This window comes from Canis aureus, chromosome 31 (genome assembly GCF_053574225.1).
Source record: "Canis aureus isolate CA01 chromosome 31, VMU_Caureus_v.1.0, whole genome shotgun sequence".
NCBI lineage: Eukaryota > Metazoa > Chordata > Mammalia > Carnivora > Canidae > Canis > Canis aureus.
The window spans coordinates 44,248,023-44,274,607 of NC_135641.1; the positions used below are offsets into that span (position 1 = coordinate 44,248,023).

Below are 26,585 nucleotides of genomic sequence, written 5' to 3' on the forward strand. Positions count from 1 at the left end.
CATATTCAAATATGTCTCTTTCTGCAGAATTCTAAGACTATTTTAATAGTTACCTTCATTTCCCTTTCATCTGCATGCAGATCTTTCGACTCAACTTACAATTTGTCTTCATTAACCAGATACAATGGGCAGTGCTGCAATTGGAGATTGCACCCTCCTCTTTGAGTCACACGTCTTGTTGTCAGATATTTAACGTGTGATTTGTAGGCATATACTTCTCAACGCAAAAGCCAATACCTGAACTAGAGTTACTTAAGCAGTAATCCTTAGAAAATGGATTATTCTTTTTTCTTTTTTGGGGGGGAGGGGAATGAATTATTGTTAACAGCCAAATATTTCCAGTATCTGAAAGTTGAATACTTTTTTTTTTTTTTTTTTTTAATTTTGACTACAGGGATTGCTTAACCTGGAGAATACTACAACACAATTTACAACACAATTCCCCCCCTCAATGATTCTAGTTATATTGGCTGTTGAAAGCAGTTGAACTGTTTACGGTTATTTGTTCATATATGATGTGGCCTCAGATGACTCTGTTTTCAGTATTTTTAAGCTAGTCTCTATGCAGTTTCCTTCTTTTTTACTTTTGTCAAGCTTCTATCTTAGACTTGCTTGACGCAGGCTTTCCATAAACCTTCAATTTGTAAAAAAAAAAAAAAAAAAAAAAAATGTAGTTTCTGTGAAACTCAGGAAAGCAAAGTGCAATAAAATGAGAGATGCCTGTATTGGGGGCAGCGTGAGAGTTCAGAAGAAATATAGATATTTTAACGAGATGATTCAACACAATTATTCAGCCTTCAGCTGGGGATTCAGATATAGAACTGATAGATTTGGATTTAATCAGGCTAGAGCTCTAATGGGAAAGGGACAAAGAACAAGATAAGATAAAACTGGGAGTATGCACAAAGGAGCGCCCATGGAGGTGGGCCAAAGTATCTAAAGTGAGGAGATGAAGACAATGAGGGGGAACAGAAATGAAGGAGGATTGACAGATGCCACTTCTTGGTGCGATCAAAGAACTGACAGTGAGTGAGCTAAAAAGACTCATTTGCTAGTGGCCAGCAAATGGGATTATTAAAAATGCGATCATGCAAAGATCAGAGACATCGGTAATGAGAGGGTTCAGGCGAGGGATGGAAGGACAAAAGGCCAAGGGAAAGAAAGTCTACAATAGGTGGGTATTGAAATTACCAAGAATTAAGACCGGACCAATACGTGTAAGAGAGAGTGACTGAACCAGGCCCTAAAGCCTTCCCAGAATGAGCAGTAATGACCCAGAGGCACCTGCTAGTGTTCTAGGGCTGGCGGGAGAAGGAACACCGCCTGGGAGGGCTGTGGTGGAAGCGGTATCGTCAGGGATTAGGCAGGTTTTAGTTCAAGGAAGAAGGTACAGAAATATTCTGAAAAGAGGCCAGGTTAATAATCCTTTCTTTAATAGTCACCTCTCAAGGCGTGTCGGTACAAGGGGGGAAGAAAGCTGCAGTCATGCCACAGAGATTTCCACTGCAAGCTGATGCTCCTAAGTCTCGATGAACCGCTCCCTAACGTCACGGTTCTCGGCTGGGTGAGCCCAGGAGCATTTTGGCCTCTTGCTGGTAGGTCGGACTGCCTCTGCTAGACCTAAAGAACCTTTTCTTTGGTTTTGGTTTTGTTTTGCGTTTTGTTTCCTTTGATGTGAAACCTCTTGGGTCTCCTTGCTGCTTTCACTCAGAAAGATGTGGGCAGACTTAAGATGCGCCCATAATAGAGACACAAAACAAAGCCAAACAAATGTGATGGAAATGTAGAAATATAAGCAAAAACAATATTTTTTACTATGACCTGAGTATGCATATTTGTTCAAAGTGGATATGATTCAAACAAAAAAAGAAGAAAAAAATGAAAAAAAAAGTGGATATGATTCATCACCTTTAAGCTACACATTTTCGCATTTTCGCCATCCCGATTCAAAGTTATTTGCTCTGTGTCAAAGTGAAAGATCATTCGAATATGTGCTACACAGTCGGCGACTTGATGTACCTGTTCCATTTTGCCTACTCTGGTTATGACCTTATTACTAAAGTAGACTAGTGTGCTAATGTGTGAACAATGGACACCACTTACAGCAACTAAATAAATATTTCAGTTTCAATTTTAGCTACAATGCTGGATGATTTCATTAGCAACAGAGTTCCTGTACCTTGTTAAATGAAGCATCTAATTTTACTGCTTATACAGGCTTTAATTGTTGATATATTGTCTGATTTTGTTATGACACCTCACGATGATGAGTCTTAAGTTCTCAATCACAGGTAAAAAAAAAAAAAAAAAAAGAAAGAAAGTGACCTTCAAGGCTCAACCATAAAATAGCGTTTCTCCCTACTGCAAAGAGTTTACATACGAAGGTCTCTGAAACCCAATTGCATTTTCAGCGGTGTAATTTTTACCCCCTGACAACGGGCCATCTTGTTTATTTATTGCCCTAGTTTACAGTAGCAGCCGACCATTCTCTACCGCTCTCACAACCACCAGAAAGAAGGATAATTTACCAGCGAATAATTTGCTTGAGTTGATTTATTGGATGGTCTTGAAAGCTCATTTTGACTGAGTGACCTTGGCTCTTAATATTTGGCCAATGCCAAACACATAATAGTTAGAGAATGAATATTTATATGCGGTACACGGAGATAGAGTGTAAGTAGCGACTGATAAGATAACTGATGCGCCTCAGGTGTACTTGTGGCAAAGGCAAGTATGTCCAAACATTGCAGGCACAGAGGCAGGTGCCAGTGACACCCCGGGTTCCGCCACACCTTGGAACCTGGAAGCAGACTAAGGAGGGAGCACTTGATGACCTACCTAAATTCACTCCTTCTCACTTTCTACACAATTTAAAGTTTAAAACAGCACCTTTCGAAATAGCTGAAGACTATGTAAGTCTGATGCTCTCTGTTTAATATCTGCTATTTTTCTTTGTTGGGATTCCGCTATTTACCATTATTGTAAAAACTACAAATGACCAGATAAAGTAAAAGTCACCTTCATTCGATCAGCCCGTGTACACATTTATCTGGTACAAGTCGGACTCAGCAGGAAACAGTTGCGAAGTGGGTGGCTCGTTGCCACCTGGTGATTGTCTCACTAAATGTAAGACAGTTGTTGGCGGTACTTCCTCCAGTTCTTGGAAAAACCGACAATGGTGACTTTATATGACTTTACTTTCTTTTTTTATTAGCTCTGATAATTGGTTAGTGTCAACCGTTTCCTTGTAGAAGGAGGGATAGTATCTCAAGGTGGTGATGTGGCCGCAGCAAGCGCACTACGTTCCCCGACGTCTGTAGTTTCCTATTGTCAGTGTGTGTCACTTGGTTCTTTTCTACCATCACAGGTGATTGAGACCCATCTGATGTCTTCTTTTTTTCTTTCTGAGTCATTTATGCTGAATGTCCCGAAAGGAAAAATTAAGTATGTGCTTTATAAGTTGCCCGTTTCTAGTCATCAGTACATCTCGGTTTTAATTACCACCAATTCCAACGTTGGACTGCCCTAGAGTCCAAAGTGAAGAGTGGCTGCACTAGGTACCGGGTCCTGTGCCCATCCTAAAAAAAAAAAAAAAATTCCAAATCCGTCCATCTAAAATCCAAAGAATTCTAAGAAAAGAATTTATTCCCATGGAAATTTTGAATCATGTTAGATTTCTAGTGGTTTGACCCAAACTGGCATTTCTGGAACTTACCATTTTGTATGACAAGGACTTAAAAGGATTCTCTCAGAAGTAGCTTACCTTGCTTGCTCAAACTGAGAGAAATTCAGTAGAGATTGGCCATCCGTTGGGTACAAATTCCCAAAACTATGTTTACTGTTGGCCCACAATGTGTTTTTGTATGGACTCCGACTACATAACTGTCTTAAAGATGCATTTTATTTATTTATTATTCCACACCCAGTTCAAACAAGGAGTTGAGACAGCTGGGTCTGCAATGAAATCTGGTTGTCTCTAGAGTATCAGAGCTTGTCTCCTGAAACTAGTTTTTGTTTTTTTCCCACTTCTTTTTGAACTCATATTTTTATTGATTAATGTCCCTTAATTATTATACAAAGCGTGCTGTCTCTTTTGTATTCCTTAGAATTATATTATTTTCTCTTAAGCCCTGAGTCACAATTTGTTGCAGTTCCTACAGGTCCCCTTCGTCATCATTTCCTTCATTACTCTGAGCACCTCATTCAAGTACTTCATTTAAAGTTTGCTTTTCAGTACCTACATTTTATATGTGTCACTACATTGATTGAAATACGGTAATGACTTCTTACCATATAATTTTAAATTTTAAATTTCCCATCACAGTAATGGGCTGTTATTTTGTGATTTTTTTTTCCCTAAGTGTATTTTTAGGATAAAACCCTGCACCCATGACAGGATAGTACCACAATCCATTTTTCTGTGAGTATTGCCTCTCTGGCAATAATTTTAAAGTTGTTGCTTTTTTTTAAAGATACTTTTAATCTTGGCTTATAATAGAACATAGAGTACCTTTGCCCTCACACTGATTAATTTTGTTTAGCCTTTTTTTTTTTTTTTCATTTTCTTGGCTTGACCAAAACATAATTAAATTCACACATGTTATTGAATATACAAGTCCAACTTTTTGCCTCAGAAGGAGACTGGTAAAAAATAAACCACACATGAATTTAATTCATTCAAGGAAGCTTTTGCTCACTCTTCCAAAGCAGCCAATAATCAGATCAGTTCCTACACCAGGCAGACAGACACATATTCCATGCAATATGTTCAAAATCTTGCTAGATTTCCATCTGTGTTGGCTATCTGGATCATTGGGCAATATTTAGACTATCCGAAAATCTTCAGAATATGTTGCCTGTTTTTTTAAAAGTGGCCAACCCGATTCTTCTCCTGAGCATGCCACTTTGGCATCTTTGCAAGAGAGATTTCTGCTGTGTTCAGTTTAGACAGTTACCCACTGTCTTCTGGCACATTGCGGTTTTAAATAATATCCTTTTATCAATGTATTGTAAAATCAGTGTTAGGTTATTCACCAGCAGTGCACTGGCTCCCACACTTTCTCTTACCTGCGTTTTTGTTTGTTTAGCGTCTTTAAATAACCGGCTGAGATGACTCATTGTGATTCATCCTAAAGAAGCCAGCATGAAGAATAGAAAGTGTAGGATAGATAATAAAGGACTGTTGTTTCCCCTGGATGAAATCATATTGGCAATTTCTTTTTTTTCTGTTTAGCGATGCCACAAGATATTTTTAAAATGACATTAAGTAACGTACATTTTTCCCCCAAAATAATCTTCTGTTCTGCTTTTAACCACTGTGTTATGTGGAACATAAATCATACTTTCCCTTGTCACTATAAATCAGTGAAGTCTAAGCTATGATTGTGCGATTCTTAGCACCTTTAAAACTGTGATAAGCTCATCCACAGAAGAATAGGTTCTGTGAAATACTATTAAAGTAAGAGGCTATGTTTGTTTGAAATAAAAATGTAGTTTCAGAGTATGACCAGCACATTTCACTCTTAATTTAAGATGAAATTGAGTGAGTCTTTAAAAATACAGCCACAAAATAGAACAAAAAAAAAAAAAAAAGAAAAAAGAAAGAAAGAATAGTGGAAATAAACTAAAATTCAAAACTTTTCAGAGTATAAAACTCTGATGAAAGACCACAATAGTAAGTAGTAAAATCATTCTTTAAAATCAGACAGGTAAAAAATAAAAAAATAAAATAAATAAAATAAAATCAGACAGGTACGTATTTGTTTAGGAGGTTGTGGAGCAGACTTAAACACATGGGTTTATGCCAAGATGAAACTCATCGAGACATGAAGTGCCTTGGGAGAAGTAGTGTGTGCAGGCCTCAGGTCCTGGCAGGTTCAAACAGAACATACAGATTCAGCGGGGGCAGATGCCGCTGTGGTTACTAGTCTTACCTGCATGTCCTTAGACCTTATGCGTAGGACAAGTATGAAGTGCTTTGAGTTTCTGATCCACTACTGGAGGGTGTTTTAGGAGCCTCTATCAATGGTCCTCAAGAGGAACAATTTTCTGAGGACACCGTGGCACTTTAGGGGTCACTCCACAAAGGCCCAAGTAATGTGCTCAGTGTCTTATGTCCATTGTGACATTTAACCTTACTCTAGCCCCATGAGCCAAACTAGATGTTGTTAAGAGCAGTTTAGAGATCAAGAAACTGCGAGTGGGGTCGGGCAGGGGGTGTTTGTGTCTTTCTCAGGTGTATACATTTGTGCGATAGGATTAGGACGTGACTATAGCTTTGTCAGATTCAAGCCCCTGCCCTTGCCACTACACCACACGGCCTCCCAAATGACTTGGAGGGGAGGACACTGCAATGTGATGATTGGGTAGAAGGCAAGAGTAGGGATGGGTTTCCTTCAGTGTGTTTAAGAGCCTCTCCTGACCCGGCCTCCATAAATCTCAACACTATCCCACTAGCCACAGACTCACACTTCGTCCTTCCCTCTCCCTCTCTCTGCTTTCCTCTGTCTTCTTCCCTCTTCTGTTAATATTACTCCTGCTTATGATATCCAGCTCTGTTCTTTGTATAACAAGATGGAAAAATGGAAGGGTTGAAGTTAGAGGTAGATTCATCCTCTAGAAAGCCGAGGACTGAGGGAATAAGAAGGAATTAATTAGTAGCAATTAATATTGTTGTTTACAGATGAAACATCCTCAACTGCTTTAATGTAGAAATGGAGTCCCAGAACTTCCATTTTTGGAGACCCTTGATTTCTGGGCAATTCCATGGTCTGTCTCTCATGTTTCACTTCTTCTCTGGACTTAGGATATTTTTGTACACAAAAAATTCTTCAGTCATTTGCATGAACATTTATTTATTTTTTTCTCCATTTAAAACATATTTGCTGAACTTGTGGGGTTCTTTTCAAGGAAGGAGACAGATGAGACAGATAAAGATAAAAATAATATAGATGCTATGATGCAATGATCAAAAGAGATAATTCAGTGGCATGCCAGGCATAGTGTTGTCTGAGGAAATGGCAGTGAGTAAAGCAGACAACCATCTCAGCCTTCACAGAGCTGACATTCTAACAGGGATCCTAAGATCATGGGGGAAAATCATTTAGGGTCAAAACTTACATAGATTAGGTGATATTACTTTCTGGATCTTATTTAAATGGACAAATAGGCTCTAATTGACATTAAAACGGCTATTGGGAATCTTTGGAATACCAGTTCTAATACAAATGATGGAGTGAACATTGAAAGTAAAGCTATTTTTCAATTTGTAACCTTATACCCTTGAAGTAATATATAGGGTATAGTGTAGATGGCAGGTGTTCAACTATCAGGGTCCTTTCTGGAATAAGGCAGTTAGTTCTTAAAGCTGTCAGTCCTCCACATCCTCACCACCATGAAAGATAAATTCATTTAAAGCTAAATAAGGGAGAATGGTACAATTTGTCTCACTTGATTCAGTAGTAATGTCTTCAATTCTGTAGTATATGTTAGATCAGAACAGATTTTTCTTTCTTAAATGGAAGACTCTCAAGGATGTCGAACTTGTTTTTTTTCTGTTGTTCAGTCTTTTGATTCCAGTATAATCTAAATGTGCCTGTTTTGTCTTATTCTTTCCTTCTACAAGGGTATGTCCTGTAAGATCACCATACATTAACTTCAGTGAACCATTATATTTTAAGATAAACCGTATCTTCATAAAATGACATTATTATTTTAATTGTTATTTAGGGCGCTAACTTTCCTCAATGAGCAAAACTTTCTCCTCTCCCAACCTCAAGTTTTGTTGTGATATCAGTGGTTGAGCGTCTGCCTTCAGCTCAGGGCATGATCCCAGGGTCCTGGGATGGAGTCCAGCATCGCGCTCGCTGCAAGGAGCCTGCCTCTCCCTCTGCCTGTGTCTCTGCCTCTCTCGCTCTCTCTCTGTGTCTCTCATGAATAAATAAATAAAATCTTTTAATTTTAATTTTAAAATCTTTTTAATTACAGGAAATTTTTAGGAAAGGAACAGAGCCCATGGACACATCACAACAGAGTAAAGTATCTCATGCTCTCAGAAGAGAACTTCTTTTATAATTTTTTCCCCCTAGAAATACAAGATACACCATGAAGAGCATGAATTTTTGAGTCAGAAAAATCAGGCTTCTAATTCTGGCTTGTCATTTATTTTCTTGATGACCTGGGATCACTTGCTTGCCTTAATTAATTTTCAGGTGCTATGAAGTAGACATGACAATGCAAGCTTTGGTGAATATTATTGAGATAATATTGGAGGTGCTCAATACAGTGCCTGGAACATAGCAGTGTCTCAATACTCAGTACTTATTTACTACAGTTATTATTAGAATTAGTAATTATTATTAGTAGTCGTAGTGGTGGTAGCAATCAATTTAATACTTTTATTAGACTATAATAGGTAGAATATTTTTTGGTGGAATTAATATGATAAAGTTTAGCTGATGTTCCTTTTTGACATCAAGATCGCAAAATGCTTATTTTGCTCCTTTGAGGATGTCTCTTCTGAAGTGGACTCATTTACCTTCACCAGGTGATCAACCCAACACTCAACTGCTAGCCCTGGCCTCTCGCCTACGGGAAACTGCTGAACTCTTCCAGTCAGATGAGATGCGTCCTGCTAATGATCCCAAGGAGAGAATTCCCATCCGTGTCCGAATGCTGAATGACATTCTTCAAGACATGGAGAAAAACTTCCTGGTACAGCAAGTGCCACCAGGTTTTTATAGGTAGGATATGCATCTCAACATTTATTTATGCCCCTCAATTAAATTTCTGTGCTTAACTTTCAGAATATGCACCTTCTGTGAACATGACACTATTTTTAATGTAGTTATTATGTGAGTTATATCAGTAATTATTATATATACAATTTGAGGACCCTTCTCCTACCTAAAGAAGATTTCAACTACATGAGTATAGAATAAAGCAAATTGGTGTAGCAATTCATATAGAAAACTACTAAGGATTTTTTTTTTTTTTTGATATTCAAGCTCCATATGGGTCAGACATGATATGGCTACTGGAAAACCAAATGGAATTATAAGTTGTATTGGGAAAAATACACTTTCTTGAATGAATCAGAAGAGAAGCCTATACTATTCTTCCCAGTAAGATCACATCTAGAGTATTGTGTTTAATTCTCCCTATCAAGAGAGAGAGAAGCTACCTGTCAAGAGAGAGCTAAAGAAGTTTAATATTCAGGGGAGAGTGGGATTTAGATGGATTTTGAAACAACCAGTAGATTAGAGATACTAGTTGGAAGGTCACAACAGAGTGATTCCTAGAAACATTTTAACAATTTTAATAGATATTTTAATAAACCCACTTTGATAGAATGGGGTTCAATTTTGACTTTTAGAGGATGAGAAGAGTATGATGTGGTTTTTATTTTATAGTTCATGATATAGTAGAAACTAAACAAAGAGAGAAATGGAGTTTGAAAGGTTATAAACATTTTACATATTCTTATTTGTTATTTTTCTACAAGACACAAAATATAATTACATGCACCCTTCTGTGAAATAGATGCATATATAATGTGTGTGTTTGTATAACAGTTGAATTTATGTCTGTGTGTTTATGTGTCGTGTGTGTATATAATATGTATGTGTGTGTGTACGTGAGAAAAAGGCAAGAGGCAAATAGATTTTGGACAAATAGTGAGGCAGAAAAAGTATTTGGTGCAGAATTCTCATTCATAAAGGACCTCAAATTTAGACTTTTCACTATATGACTTTATATGTGTGTGTGTTTGTGGATATATATATACATACATATGTATGTATATATGTATATGAATAAGAAAGTGATCCTTTCCCCTGTTAGTTATATATATGTGTGTGTGTGTGTGTGTGTATTAGTTATAGTTATATTAGTTTATATATATATATATATATATATATATATATATATGTATATATATAACATTAAAACTACCCTGGACTAGACATACTGTGCATGACTAAAGGACTGAAGAACTGAAGCATAGGAAAGCACATCTCAATTACATATAAGAAAGAAGTTGTTGACAAATAGTGTTTCTGAAAGACTAAATGTGATGTTTTTATGGTGTAGGGGACTCACTACCATTGCTTGTAGTAAAGTATAGGCTAAGTAACTCTGAGTATTTTGACTGTCTCTGAGGTTTAAGGTGTCCTTTAGTACCAACATCCTGGGATCTGATAAAACATTTGATCTCTCTGCATCTTCACGTCTACATTTATAAAACAAGATAGTAGTAGAAAGAGACCTGCCGAGGCACCCGGGTGGCTCAGTGGTTGAGCATCTGCCTTTGGCCCAGGGTGTGACCCCGGGGTCCCGGGATCAAGTCCCACATCGGGCTCCCCACAGGGAGCCTGCTTCTCCCTCTGCCTGTGTCTCTGCCTCTCTCTGTGTGTCTCACATGAATGAATAAATAAGTAAAATATTTTTAAGAAAAGAAAGAGACTTGCTTAAGATAAGAAATGTTTCCTACTTTTGATATTTGGTGATTTCCCTTTATGATGTTAAACTCAAATTTTCATTTAAAATCCTTATATCATTTCTCCTAACACTACAACTCTACATTATACGACTTTGAAAACTGTTAATTTATTGTGACAGATATTTTAAGACAGTCTTACAAGCTCCAGACACATAGAAGTTGCCTCAAGTTAATAACACCTGCTCTGATGAGGTTGTATTTCAGAAATGGGGACGGGGAAACAGAATGAACAAGGTAACTAAGTAAAGTATAGTGTATGGTAGATATAATAATAACTAAAGAAATAAATATACCATGTTATTAAATTTGGCATTATTAAAAAGTCTTAATCAGAATAAGTAAACTGTATTTTTAGAATGTAAAAATTGCCCTCATTTTTACTTTATGAAAAATCCAGAAATTAATAAAAATCATACATTGAGAATATAGTTTTATATATTGTGATGTAGTAACGTCTTCCACCATTCCTTGGCCCTTGCACTAGACATAGAAGACCTGTATGGTCTGAGGTATGTGTATGTCCAGAGAAACTTTCCATTACCACTTCAGTTATATTCACATTTTGAGTAAAAAAGGAAATGTTGATCTTGTCCTGAGTTAACAATGAATAAGAAAGTGATCCTTTCCCCTGTTAGTGATATGATGACAGCTACCTTGCATCCCAGTGTGGAAGCCTCAAAATGTTTACTATGAAAATGTTCTAACTCAAACTTTAGAACTGAAAGCTTATGGTTCAATATTTTGGCATTATTTTAAACTATTGCTACAGTTATTGAAGAAATATACATGTGTGCCATTACTCTCTTTGGCCCTATTAATTCATATATATGCCAACGGCAAATAGATTTAAATAGACAGATGCAAATAGATAGCCTCATTTTGATTTATCTGACTGACCTTTATCCCAAGACTGTCATGAATTTTTACTTCATTTCTGAAATATATAACAAATCATCCTACTTCATATTTTCTCTTGGTGGAGAATTCATATTTCTAAAATTCTTGAAGCAAAATTTTCAAAATTACAGTAGAATTTCTACTCCCAATGCCTGTAAGCTCTTCCTTGATGGGGGAGGAAATGTTCAAAGTACAAAAATGGGTGTGACAAGATCATATGCAGTTTAAGAAAATGGAAAATTTGATTGTAATAATAACCATATGGAGTAAAGATAAAATTGTTAATTACATTGTATAAAAGAACATTTGGTGAACAGGATTCATTTTCCTAATGTTAAATAACCTTTAGAGATGTTATTCATGTAAGAATCTCACTCTTCAACCTGATGGTGTTATGACAATTCTCATCAAATACACAAGGAGGAAGTCAAAAGTAATTTGCTTTTCAAGAAAGTTGTTGACAGAAGTTCATTGTATAAAGCTAAATATTTCATTTGGAATTTGGATCATGTCCCAAAGGATACCTCCTCAACCAAAGTGTCACTAAACACTGAAACAGTATTTTTGAAATCTGTGAAGAAATTTTCTCCATAATTTGGCTTCGGGAGATTGAAGGTTTTGAAATCCTATGATGTTGCATGTAGAATTTGTTGTCTTCCTCATAAATACACCTTCAGTGAACATTGCTCTGTGCAAGCATACTGATGGAAACTGGCCATATAAGACCTCTGCTTTTAAGGAGTTTAATTCAAGACATAAACTATATAAATCAAAAATCAAAAAATGTGAAGAATACCTGTGCAAATTCATCAGGAGATGAATGCTACGGGCGAGAAGTGTTGTTGGGATTCGGTGAGGGGATAAATGATCATCTTGTGGTGGTCGAGTAACTTTTTTAAGGGAAGAGGGAAATTTATCTGGGCTTAAGGGAATGTCCGTTAACTGAGGGAGTGCGATAGACTGAATGGTTTTGTTCCCCTCAAGTTTATATGTTGAAATGTGATCCTCAGTAGGATGATAGTCAATGGTGGGACCTTGGGAGGCGATTAAGTCAAGAGGGCAGAGCCCTCATGAGGGGGATTACTGCCCTTGTAAAAGAGACTCCAGAGAGCTCCCTTACCATTTCCTGCCTTGTGAGGACAGGATGACTGGGGACCAGGAAACAGACCTTCACCAGATGCCAAATCTGTCAGGGATTTGATCTTTTGCCTTTCATCCCCCAGAACTGTGAAAAATAACTTTGGGTGGTGTATAAGGCACCTAGTCTATGATATTCTGTTACGGTAGCCCAGACCGACTAAGAAAGGAAGCAATTGCAGGGGAGGATAGCGTGAAGAAAGTCACAAAGGAGAGGCTGTGCCCTGTGTACCGGGGGGTCGAGAACAGGAAGTGGGGTAGTTTGGATGGCTATTACATCATAATTATGGAGCGGTATCCAGGAACCCAACCGTGGAGTACTTTACATTCTCTGTGGAGAGCTTCGAACTTTATTTTCTTACACAAAAGGAACCATGAGGAAAACTGTGTCATTAGGAAACTTTATCTGGTGCTCGAAGAGAACAGAATCCTCCAGAAAGACTCTGGGTGTAAGGACCGCATGGGTGCTGGGAACCTAACTTGGCATGTTGGTGTCAGCAATGAAAAGCAAAGGGCAGATTTGGGAGATGATGCTAAGGAAGAACTAATGAATTTAGGGCTTGAAGGGCTTTGAGAACCTTATTTCAGGTTCTTTTTTTAGGATTCCCCTGGACCTAGGCCGGTGAAGCAGGGATGCATAGCAGCCAGCGCCTCCTCTGTCAACTAGTTAAGGCGCTCAGTGTCTCAGGGCTCAGGGCAATTATAGGATCATTTCCTGATAATTTCTAAAGTCCCTTTTAGCTCTAAGAATCTGATCCGATGGGCACTCACAGTGTTCAGCCTCACCTCTCTAATCGGGGAATTCTTCTAATCGTGAGGGAGGGGAGCAGGAAACAATGCGGTGATGGATGGCAGCGATACAATGGAAAGCTGCAAAGTGCTCCAGAGTCACTGAGCTTAGTAGGCCGTGGGGAGCAGATGAAACAATGTGCATCATCAGGGACCGTGTAAGGGAAAGCACATTAAAAGCTACAAAGCATCTCAAAAATATTACTACTGTCAAAATCCCACAGTGTCAAATTTGACTCATTGCCCCTGAATAGGGAACGAATTATGCATTTTTCTTAAAAATTGTGAATCTTTTCATCTCTCCTCTTCCTTTACTATGACTCCAACATGTACTGTCCTACCCCTCCTGGGAACTGGCATTGTCTGGAGATGGGAGCTTGTGGCATCTGTTTTGTTGTCGGATTCTTTTTAACTCCCTGGATTTATTCTGCAAAGGCAAAGTAAGCAGTCTGACCCAGTGAACCTATTCATTCTCTACTACTATATATATATATTTTTTTAAAGAAAGGAAGAGAGAAAGAAAATCTTTTTTAGGGCAGTTTTGGACTTAGAGAAGCAATGAGCAGAAAGTACAGTCTTCATATAACCCTTCACACGCAGGCCCGGTTTCCCCACCCGCAAGGGCCGGGTTTCCCTATTGGTTTCCCTATTATTCCTATTATCCACCTGCCTGCTATAGTGTAGTACATTTTTTTACAGCTGATGAGCCAACATGAATAATTTATACCTTAGTGCTAACTACAGTTCATAGCTTCCGTTAGGGTTTACTCCGTATTTTACATTCTCTGGGTTTGATAAGTGTGCAGTGGTGCACACCCACTATTCCTATACCGTACAGAGTACTTTCACACCCTAAAAATCTGTTTCTCCTACTTATCTCTCTCCCACTCCTGCCTGAGCCCCTGGCAACCACGGTCTTTTTTCATGTCCCCACAGTTTTTCCTCTTCTAGAATGTTCCATCATTTAATCACACAGTATGTCACCTTTCCAGATGGGCTTCTTCAGTCGGCAGTGTGATTGAGTCTTTTCTACGTTATTTTTATCACCGAACACTGTTTCATCGTATGAGTACAGCACAGTGTGCCTATCTCTTCACCCATCAGAGGGCACGTGGCCTCTTTCAGATGTTGGCAATTAGGAGTAAAGCCGCTGTAAGTCTTGGTGGGCAGGTCTTAGTGTGGTTGTGCACTTGCAGCTGGTCTTGGTGAGGACCGAGGAGCCCGGCTGCTGGCCCGTAGGCAGCCTGCGTCTACCTTGGTAAGAAACTGCCCAACTGGGTGTAGCATTCTGCAACCGCCCTAGCAAGGAATGAAACTTTGGGTTGCCCCACAGCCTCACCAACATTTGTTGTCGGACTTCTGGGTTTTAGCCATTCTCACAGAGGAGTAATCGTATCTCATCATTTTAATTGCAAATCTCTAACAAAATACGATGTTGAGGATTTTTTTTTTTTCATATGCTTATTTCCCACCTCTGAATCTTCATTGCGGCATCTCATCAGGTCTCTTGCCTACTTCTTAAGTTACTGGTTTTCTTATTGTTGAGTTTTAAAGGTTCTTTTTATATTTTGGCTGCACGTCTTTTATCAGGCATGTATCTTGCAGTATTTCCTCCCAGATTGTGACCTGGGAGGTCTTTTCATTTTTTCATCAGTCTCTTTTGTGAAGCAGAAGTTTTGATTTTAATGAAACCCAACATATCAACTTTTTCTTTAATGGGTTATGCTTTTGGCCATTGTGTCTATGTTTATCATCAAACCCACGGTCACCCAGGTTTTCTCCTGTGTTTTCTTCTAGGAGTTTCATGGTTTTACGTTTTACAAAAGGTCGATGATCCATTTTGAGTTAATTTCTGTGAAAGGTGCAAGGTCTATATATTCAGAGACGTTATGTTTGCGTGTGAATGTCTAGTAGTCCCGGCACTAATTGTTGAAAAGACTATCCTTTCTCTACTGAATTGCCTTTCCTCTCTTGCCATACAATATGCTTTAATAATATTGCCTTCTATTGTAGGCAGCTCACTCCTTCACAGAATAGCTTTCAGAATTAAAAACACCATACAGCAGTGAGATTGGGATTTATAAAAAGATTTGGGATTTATAAAAGTATGAAGGGGTTTGAATGGGAAAATGTCTTTTATACTTGCATGGCTTAGAGAAAGCTAAATAGTAACTCTGAAAGTCAATTTCCCAACAAAATTAAAAACCCCAAAGGGCTATTAATATTAGGATAAAGGTAGATAAATTACTGGGATAAAATAAGATGAAGTGAGGATAAATGTGAGAAGATAATTTGTAAACAATAGAATTCTATATAAATCTTACAAAATCAAAACAACTTTTATTCCATTCTGCTGATCTTACTGCTGACTTTGATAGTGTTCTGGATTCCGAAACATCTTCCTCATTTCTCTTTTCACCAAAGGAGAAGTATTTAAAAATTCAGTACCACACCTTCTCTTTCCCCAGGGTCACCACAGTGAAAATTTTCTTTCATTTTAATTTTTATTATACAGTCCTTCCCCTTAAACATTGGCTAAAAGCAAGGTCCCACAGAAAATTTTAAAAATGGGAGGGGATGGAATCAAACATGCAATTTTTATTTTTATTTTTTTAAGGAGTAAACCTATTTAAATACTATTAGCTTCCAAAATTAATGTGGACACTCTGAATGACAAACCTTTTCCAGGAGGAAAGCCTTCTCTCAAAACACATTTTTTTTCCCCAAAATACATATTTTATATGTTCAGGAAACACTATTGCAAGCAGCACAGTCTTTTAGGGAAGATCCTCCCTTTTGAGTTTTGAAGTTTGAGCCACTTCTTAGATTTGGGCACCAGCCATTTTGTGCTTGAAATTTAATATCTTATAGGATATGCATTCTTCCACGCTTGTTTTAAGAAATTTCTCCCAAATTTTTGGCCTTGTCCACAATTTTTAGAATCCTTTTGGGCATGAGTTCTCAAAGCTACCGTTCTGTCTCCATCCCTCCTTCCCTCACTTGCCCTTAGACCAAGCTAAATAGTCTTAAAAATAGGAAAGCGCTACCTGTTGCTCCTTTATTTTAAGTGACTACACTAAGCTGCAGGGACACAGAACGATCTTTGACTTTAAACTTTTAGTGTACAAATAGGAAACCATGGGGTGTTCAAACTGCTCTCAGCACAAATGTGATTGGCAGCTGGATGAGATCCCACGTTTTGTCTCTACATATTTAAAGAGTCACAGTTAAACAGCAACAGCTAATAAGGGTTTCCTTCCCTCCCAACTACAAAATATATATACTCGCAGACAGACAGACAGATAGACATATGCATTGCTGCACTACTAACTGATTATATGGGATTATAGGAGGATTTTTACCAAAGGATCAGAAACTTGGTGTGGCTTTGGGGAGAAGATTCAGTGATCCACCCCTTACATGGGTATTGCAGTGGTTTTTGTTTTGTTTTGTTTTGTTTTTAATTAATTTCATTTATTTTAGAGAGAGAGAGCATGAATAGCCAAGTAGGTGGATGGGGCAGAGAGAGAAAAAAACTCAAGCAGACTCCGCATTGAGTGTGGAAGTGGGGGTGCTGCATCTCAAGACCCTGAGATCACGACCTGAGCAGGAACCAGGAGTCAAACGCCACGCTGAGGGCACCACGCAAGCGCCCCATGCAGTGGTTTTATTTCAGGGTGTGGAAAACCGAGGAGGAAACAGGCAGGAGCCAGTGGGGAATGCTGGCCGCATGGCACAGTTGAAGCTCCAGGACAGTGAACGTCTTCATTTGAAATAATTGAAGACTCATTATTAATGCTCAAAACAAAACTATTGGTCATAGAGTAGTACTGTCCTATCGTTCTCTCTAAATGTGTGGTATTTCAGCTGCATCCTGAGTAAGTAGTCTGTGGGTGCCATGTAAACACCTGCATTTATGATTATTTCTTTGGGAGGAGACATGAGGGTTCCAAGTAATGACCTCAATCGGGAATTTGGGGAACGCAACCTATTTGTAAGTTGAAGGACGTGGGTGCATGTGCTTACACCTGTCGGGCTGGCGGGGCGAGGGAGGGCTGTGTCTAGCCTTGCGTCCTCATGAAAACTCCGGGAGAAGGATCATAAAAAAGGAATCCCTTTCCGAGATAGCTGGAATGGCCCGGAAGAAGTTCAGAGGACAATTTCAAGCTAATCTAAGCCAAGACAATATTTTTGTTCACACCCTTGAAAGCAGAAAAATAGCAATGTAAATGTCAAGATGCTTCTGCCTTAAGCCAAGAGTAAACAAAGCAAGCAATCCATTAAAAGTACTTTCCAAACACATAAGCTCCCAAAACTTTGCTTTTGAAAGACGTTAGATCTAGTTTACACTCAGGCAAGCGATGACATTAGACAGAACTATTAAAGAACACACTTCCCAGACACCCTATGATCAGGTGTCTAGCTATGTCTTCTGTACATACATTTGGTTTTAAGAGTTTTAAGAGCTTGAAATCCAACCCCTTCCCCTCTCTCCCAGAAAGAAGCACATTTCAGAATAAAGCAATTTCATTATACAGTTTTCATGGTGTTTTAATTAGAGTTAGCTGTATAACTACTAATAGAACCTCATGTTCAGGGTTTGATTGGGATAATAACTACTTTGTTCGGGTTGTACTATTTCTTTTTAGCGAGGTGTGGGTGGTCTGAATGGAGCTAAAATCCCACCATTGTTTCTCTTGTCATTAATTCTATCAGCAATGCCTCTGGTTTCTTTAGGCTATGAAAGAAAATAACTAGTGATTAAGAATTACCATAATGCTTTTAAAATATTTTTAATAGCGGCCACTTGCACAAAAGAATATGTATGAATACAGAGTTTTATAATCTACACAATGTAAAATTTCCAGAAAAGGATTGAAGACCTGGCTCATGTACAAAATCTTTATAATGCTGATCATTACATACACTCTCTTTACTCTTTTATGATAAACATATACATTAGCTTCATAATTATGTATCCCTTTCATATTTTTAAAGTTTCTACTTCTGAAAGGGACAAAAAAAAAGTCTCCCAAATGAAAACAAAAATTAATATACTGAAATCCAAGCCTCTTTCTTTAATAGCCCGTTGGGTTAATACTGAAACAAAGACCATATCCCATTTTGACAGATCACGTTCACTGCAATTTGATTAGATGTTGAAACACTTGTTTAAAAAATTTCAATTGACCACAGCCACTTTATCGGGCTAGTTGGTCTGAAACTCAGTCTACCGGGATCAAAATAGACACTCATGTGTGCAGAACTGTTTAAATTTCACAAAAATGTTTCTCAGGTTTGAGGTTTCTTTCTGTATAAGGTGAGAAAAATTAACTGTTGTCATATTTGCAAAACAAGACACATTGCCAGTCTGAGAGCGAGGGGGGATTTTATGGTGTATTTAATAACATTATGAACCAAAATAATAACCATATTCCTCACAGAGGAGGATTTAGTTTGCCCAGGCACTGGGCTGTATATTTTCATATATCATCTATCACACTTCTAACAGTATGGCAGCATCAGCCCTGTGACCACCTGTATGCGGGCAAGGAAGCGGAAGCTTAGGAAAAGCTAATATGTTGCATAAATGGGATTTGAACCTATCTCATTGTCACTAAAACTGGCGATCTTCCTGCTAGACAGTGCTGCATATGTGTGATCCAAGGTATTCCTAGCTTTCTCAGAAGTCACCCATAAATTTGGTTCGATTTTGGTGCACATCTAGCCAGATATTTTCATAAGGGCTTGTTAAGTTTCATTTGTTCTACACTCACAGTTCTATCTCTTGGCCCAAAAATTTGCAAAAGTGCTTCCTCGAGGCACCAAGTCTATTCCTGCTTCTGGAGGAAAAAAAAAAAAAAGATATGTCCTATTGTCTGAATTAATAAAATTACCTTGTCCCAAAATACCACCTACCCTTTCTGGTTTCCATAAATCTTAAGCGCAGTTAAAAGAGGAGGGACGTTTGTCTGCCTAATCTCATATATCATGGTTAGAAATGTTTTTACATAAAAAAAGAAAACAACAGTGCAGTATCGAGAAGGAATCACTAAACGGGGACTTTAGAGATGGGGGTGTAAGCCCTAAAAGGCCACTGATGAGATTATCCTACCAGTCACTTAACTTCCACAAGAGTCGTTCTTCTCATCGGTTAAGTCAGAGAAGATAAGCAGGCAGATCTGTAAGATAACGGAAAGTATCCATAGACTAATGTCAGCCAGCTTTTGATGCTCTTTAAAAATAATTATTGAAATAATGATTTGAGCGAGGTAAGAAAAATTACAAAATGTTAAGTTCTCTGCAAAACCATGGTAAATATTTTATCATTTATTTCTCTCTCCTCCATCATCTATTTTATCTCCCAGTGTAACATACTTTATAGTGTTTCCATGCTGATTTAATGGGATCCAAAGAGAACTAAGGGAAAGGATCACGCTCAGTATTTTCTTTGTACCCACTAAAGTACGTAATATTTTGTTTTGTCCCATAATGAAATTAGAGCACTTGATTGTGATGTAGATCGTATGTTTACTGGAGCCAATGCCCAGAAATCATTGAATTTGCCAATATCTAGATGATTAGTAGCATCATCTTATTCTTATAATAAGAAAGTAGACCTTTATACCGCGTGCGCGCGCACACACACACACAAATATGGAGAAACATGGGCAGCTACCACATAATGAGCTGGCACACACAGAAAGGACTCAAAACTGATTGACACAGTTCTGGGGAGCACATGTTTGTATCTGTGCCCCACTCCAGTGTGATATTATGTTCAAGTGACAGATTACATGGGCTACTCCAGTTGAGGAAAGGGATACAAATGTCTGTCCTTCCCCAGTGGCCACCACTAGGGCTTTCATGGTGTGCCAACCACTACCTTTGGTTGTGTTGTTCATCCAACCTGCTTACTGAGTACGCAATACTATAACATTTTCATCACATGGACCAAAAAAAAAAAAAAAAAAAAAAGAGGCTGTGAATATATAACCATACTGAAGTGACATCAACTTGGAAAGTTATAAGGACACTAGGATGAAAGGATACTTAGAACTAAATATAATATGCAATTTAATATACAATTGTATTAGGATTTTTTTCTGGTAGATCGAAAGGAAATACTAGAATCCCACCATATGTAATTTGAGATTTGGTTGTATTTTTTTTATTAGGATTATATCAATTGTATATTAAATTAACTTGCATTTTAAATGTTAGGAGCTAGAAGATAAAACTTTATGAAAAGCACTGAAATTTTGTATGTTAAGGTTATAAATACATGAAAATATTTTAATATACAAACATTCTGATGAGACAGGTGTCAATGAAAAGACTAGAAGACAGTCCAGTAATTCTAAGTAGAAATGGTTTCAGTAGACACAAGTGGAGGCCTGGGTGTCCGTCAGAAGTGTTGGGGGGTCCGCTAACATTCAAGGAATCAAGAACTACCAGGACTGAAAGAAAAGCCTCGGTGACATCACCAGGTGCCTGCAGCTCCCAAGCAGGCAGTTTCCAGGAGCTGCCTAAGGACCCTGACTCTCATTTCTGCCACCTGCCTACCTGCCTGTCGGCAGCCACCGCCGAAGAGGACGGTCTCCCTTCTTCTGCCTTCGAATCCTGTGTGACGTTCGTGCTGTGTATCTTTTTCTGTGCTTTGATAATACTATTGAAGACTTTATCCAGAAAAACCAACGAGGTCTTTCATGCTGTTCTCCCTGGATCTCAGAGGAACTGGGATCTGCTTTGTGCTACAACTGGTGGCGGTGGTGGTGGAAGTGGAGGGATGTCTCGCACCAGCATTTATTGGAATTGTTCAATTTGTAATATATTTCCCCTCCGAGGAGAGGTTACAGAGTCAAAGGTACTGTCTATTGGAATATTTAAATGAGGGCACCGGGGTCTCTCCGCTGGTTGAGCCTCTGCCTCTGCTCAGGTCATGATCCCAGGAGTCTGGCTCCAGGCTCTGCCAGCGGGGAGTCTGCTTCTCCCTCTCCCTCTGCTTCTCCCCTATTCATCCATTCATTCATTCTCTCTCTCTCTCTCTCTCTCAGTTAAATAAATAGAATATTTTAAAAATCCTTTTTTAAAGATTTATTTATTTTTATTGAGAGAGAGTGAGAGAGCATGCATGAGCAGGGGGAGGGAAAGAGGGAGAAGGAGAAGCAGACTCCCAGGTCCATCCCAGGACACTAGGATCATGACTTGAGCCAAAGGCAGACGCTTAAGGACTGAGCCAACCAGATGCCCCCCAAAAAGGGATTTTCGAATGAATACTAATCCATGTCATGTTCAGACATTTAATATACTTGGTGCTTGGTGCTGATCTTCACAACCCACACGAACATTGTGGGATCTGATAGTTATACCAGGGCTTTCTGCTTCAAAGCCCTCTCACTCTCTTACTTTACCATACCCAACAAGGCCATGTATGGAAGATTCCATTTTTTTTCTTTGATGTTCTCTACATAATTTTTCTGATCTGCCATCACTCATCCAGGTAGATATTTTCCCCGATTTTACAGTTAAGGTCCCCAAACTTCAGAAAAAATAAAATTTTTCCCTGAAGTTGCCAGAGATGGTAAATGACATACATCAGTTAGCAATAAAACCTGATTCCAGCCATTCTGAATCTTATTTTTTAGCTAAATTAATGACCAGTTTAGTAGTAGTAGCTTCACAGATAAGAGTAGAATAAAAGAAGGAGATTAATAAGAAAAAGTTAAAGTGAATAAAATGATCCTATTTCAAACCAATAAAGAGAAGCAGAAACAAAATATATTTTATCTCACAAAAAATGGTTATTTAACCCTTTGTCACTACTCAGACCTCAGCTATAGGACTAATACCTGTGGGTTAGGTGATATTTTATTTCTTGTACTTTTAATCTTGTTGTCTTTCTAACCTGTGAGTTAGCAATCAGCGCCACTTCTTCAAAAATACTTATCTGGGTTTACAACTAATTCCATTACTACTAATTCCACTTACTAATTCAGCAAAGCTTTAGTGTTCACCAAATGCCAGAACTACTGAGAATACCATGCTCAAAAATGTAAATAATAGCCCTACCCTTGTGAACCTTACTCTTTGGTGGGAAGAAACAGAATACACAGACAACAAGCCAAATAAATATGTAATTACAAACTTTAAAAGTGTCTAGAAGTAAAAATGAAAAAAAAAGAAAAGAAAAGAAAAGAAAGAAAAGAGAGAAAAGAAAAGAAAAAAGAAAAGAAAAAAGAAAAGAAAAGAAAAGAAAAGAAAAGAAAAGAAAAGAAAAGAAAAGAAAAAAGGAAAAAAGGAAAAGAATTCAGTTTTTTTTTTTTTTTTTTTTTTTTTTTTTTTAAGATAGCCAAATGAATTGGGGGAAAGCAACTTGGGTTGAGACTGAAGAATTAGACAAGGGCCTAGAGCCCATGAAGAGGGAGTTAGATGCTCTTTCCAGTTGCCTTTGAAATCTGATTTTAAGCAGAGGATAACACAATTCTTTCTGCTGGTTTGTCTATCTGTCTTGTATTCCTCTAAGTTATGTAGAGAGGGGATTATAGACATAATGGGAGAAGTGGAAGATTAAAAATGATGCGATACTTTAATGATCTAAATTTATCCGACAGAGTACTCCAGAGAAATAAAACCAATAGGATGGATGGATGGATGGGTAGATGGATGGATAGATAGATTTTAAAGAATTGGCCCATGGGAATGTAAACGTTGACAAGTCTGAAATCCATAGGGCAGGTAAGCTGGGAATGGTGAAAATTTAATGCTGCAGTCCTAGTCTGAAATTTGTAGGGCAGGCTAGAAATTCTAGAAGGATTTCTATATCAGAGTCCTGAGGCAGAGTTCCCTTTTTTATTTACTTTTTTTCCATCAGGAAATCTCAGTTTTTGTGCTTAAGGACTTCAACTGACTGCATGGGGCTCACTCACGTTACCAAGATATTCTTTACCCAAAGTCAACCAGTTGTAAATGTTAATCACGTCTACGAAGAGCCTTCCCAGTAACATATAGATTGTGTTGTTGGACCAAACAACTGGGCGGCCTGCCCAACCTAAGTTGGCACATAAAATTAACCATTACCAAAGGTCATATGGTGGAAGTAGCCACAGGAAAAAGAATTTGTAACATTCTGGAGATAGAATCTGCAGGACTTGGGGATGGATTAGCTGTAAGGGTAAAAGATAGGGAAGTGATCAAGAATTACAGATTTCTTACATGAGCAGTGGATTTTAATAGCTCTGATGTGGACCAAATGACTTTTCTCTGTTTTCCAATTGAGGTTCTCATGATTTCAGCTTAAATAATAGGATCGACAAGGTGAGATTACTTTTGGTAAGCACTTTAGATGGAAATCTTGGGAAGAAATTCTGTTTGTATCTGTCTGGCTATATTTGGGTAATCCTAATGTAGACTAAAAAATTTACCTTTCTTTCTTTTTCTCATCCAGAAATAATTACATGCAAATAGTAATTGGCTCTTTATACTATAATGCAAAATGTGAGGAAACATGGCCAAATATTTTTGGAAGGAGCAGCCCTCCAATGTGCCAGTTAAAGTGTCTCCAAATTTTTTTATTGCTAATCATAGTAGGTCTCATTTTCTAATCAAAGCTTACATATGCTCCACCAGGGAGTTTGGAAGATATGCTAACTCAATCTAATTTTACAGAATATCATTCAAAACGTAGCCTTGTCAGATATACAAGTTTAGGAGGAGAGAAAGTAATATATGCACCAAATGTTAAGTACTCTTTCGGAGAGTTGCTGCAAACTCCCCATGTTCCCAATTCTGTCCTTTTCTTAACTAATAACTATGAAATTAAGTGGACAGTTTTGAAAAAATAAAGAGTAGACATTTTCTGAAAGCTGATTACAGTGCCGGTTTTCTTTTCCTTTCTAAAATGGAATATCAAATGAATGAATAGAAAATCGTAGTGGACATTGGAAATAAAGAATTAAAAATAGAGCAAAATATTTTTCCAGATTAATTTCTGGAGGTTGATGAATACCTTTGTTTCATTTTACTTCAGAAAATGTTTGCTTTTCCATTTTATATATTTATTACTGTAATTCCCAAATGAAAGACTTGATAGTCTACACAGTCAGATTTCTTCTAACTGTTGAGTGATTAATTTTGCATACAATTTAGATTAGGTTTAGTCAAATTTCTTTCTTTCTTTCTTTCTTTCTTTCTTTCTTTCTTTCTTTCTTTCTTTCTTTCTTTGGTTTAGTCAAATTTCATTGCTCTAAGGCTACTAGTGATATTTTATACTGGTAAATGTTTTAAGCAAATGAAACTTCCTCTAGTAAATTGAAAGTTTTATGATTATTATTTTGTCTTTTTATTATAAATTGTACAAAGTGTCTCATATCTATGGCATAAGCAAAGTTGTTTATTCGTTTCCTGTGGCTGTCTTCACAAATTACCAGGCTTAAAAACAACAGAAATTCATGCTCTCACAAGTTTGGAGGCCAGATGTCTGAAATCCAAGTGTGAGTAGCTCCTCGCTCTCTCCAGAGACTCTAGGGAAGAAGCCACCTCTTGCCTCTTAAGAGCTTCTAGGAGCTTCCAGCACTCATCCCCTTGCTTTTGGCCACATCACTCCAATCTCCACCTCAGTTTCCATCTTGCCTTCTTCTCTCCTCTGTATATCTACCTAATATCTCACCATCTCTCTCTTTTAGGGCCTGTCCAGATACTGCAAGATGATCTCCTTTCATAAAGAGCCTTAGCTTAACCACACTTGCAAAGACACTTTTCTTCCCCCCCCTCCCCAAATCAGGCAACGTGTATCCAGGTCGCAGGGATTCTGACGTGGCCATATCTTCGGGGCCACCTCTCAGCCTACTCCACCTGAGAATGTAAGGGATATGACTGTGGAATAGACAATAGCTTGGTTTCCATACATGGGCCCCTTATTAAGTTTTAGCCTTTCAGTTTGAACCCCGTCCTGTATACTACCATGCTGTGGACCTGGAACTGGGCATCTACAGACCGCATCCCTGCTGGGCCACCCGGAGTCCTCATTAGACCCCGATGGGAGGCACAAAGGGAAAACAGGAGCTTGGGAAGAGAAAGAGACACTCTGTCCTGTTGGCCTTTGGTTCTTGTGTTCACTTTCTTCTCATGTCGATGACTACTCTAGAAACGCTTCCTCACCCGAGTGGTGACAGTTCACCTTAGTAGCAGCAGTTAGCTCTCATCTGCACTTTTTCCCCCCAACGTTAACTCAACCAAGCTCGTGATCCTCATCAGCGACACCAGTACCAACTGTCTAGTCTCCATTCCTTATACATCTGGCTTCCAGTTTCACAGGGTCCCATCCCTGAGCTCAGGGACGTTAATAATGGCTGAGCAGTGACCTCTGTTCAGAGGTCTGAGTTGCAGTTTCATAGGACACCTCCTTTGAGGTTTTAAGATTTACTAAATCCAACCTTTTCGTATCCCTGGGGTTAGTGGCCCCTACTTGCTATTGCAACCTCTGTGAGAGTTTAGTTGTTTCCTCTATTCTCGTAACCTAATACAGAATCAAAATATCTTTAAAATTAATTGTAAAATAAGGTTAAAAGGAATATATCCCAAGAAAGAAACCATTGCCATTATTTAGAAGAGTGAGTGATTCTGTTGTTTTCTTCAGAGCTGGGGAGGATGTAGGCAGGCATCACGGGGAGGTGGTAACTCAGTAGGATCTTACAGACTAGTAGACTGGTCTGTTTTTAGAAAAAAAAATGAGTAAACAGTTCAGTGTTTTGTTGTTTCTCCTGTTTATCACTGCTTTTATTACTTCTAATGATGCCATTGTGTCAAGCCACTGGAACCCACTGGTGACTGCCTCAGTTTATCAGTAATACTCCACCTCCCTTCATAGATAGTCTTTTGGGTTTTGTGATGGTTATTTATTCATCCAGACACCATTATATCATTTTAACTTGATTGCTATGTTCTAGAAGCATGATTTCAGAGTATATGAGATTATCACTATACATAAATAATCCTCTCTAGCTGAGCTTTCCCTTTCTGATACAGGGGAGTATACTTTTCTACTCTCCATGTAGTTCAGGGGTATTCATCTCATCCTGATAATCAGGAAACAAAGTTTGCTAAGACACCCTTGATACCTAAATACTATAGACTTACGAGGCCAGTATCTAAGTTTCTCAGAAACGAACCTGCATTATAAGATCATAAATAATAGAGCTGAGGATAAACATTAGCTACTTGACACTGACTGAAAAGTGATGTGTTAACACAAGTGAATTTTGTC

General features: G+C 38.2%; 1 protein-coding gene across 6 annotated transcripts in view; it reads left to right on the top strand.

Annotated features, from left to right (window-relative positions):
- NAALADL2 (N-acetylated alpha-linked acidic dipeptidase like 2) overlaps positions 1-26,585 on the top strand; it is a 1,263,364-nt gene that overhangs the window by 1,214,060 nt on the left and 22,719 nt on the right. For all 6 annotated transcript variants that reach the window (XM_077880384.1, XM_077880385.1, XM_077880381.1 and 3 more), the window contains one exon: positions 8,546-8,741. In XM_077880384.1, the coding sequence (XP_077736510.1) occupies positions 8,546-8,741 (196 nt within the window). The remainder of the gene's footprint in view (positions 1-8,545; positions 8,742-26,585) is intronic.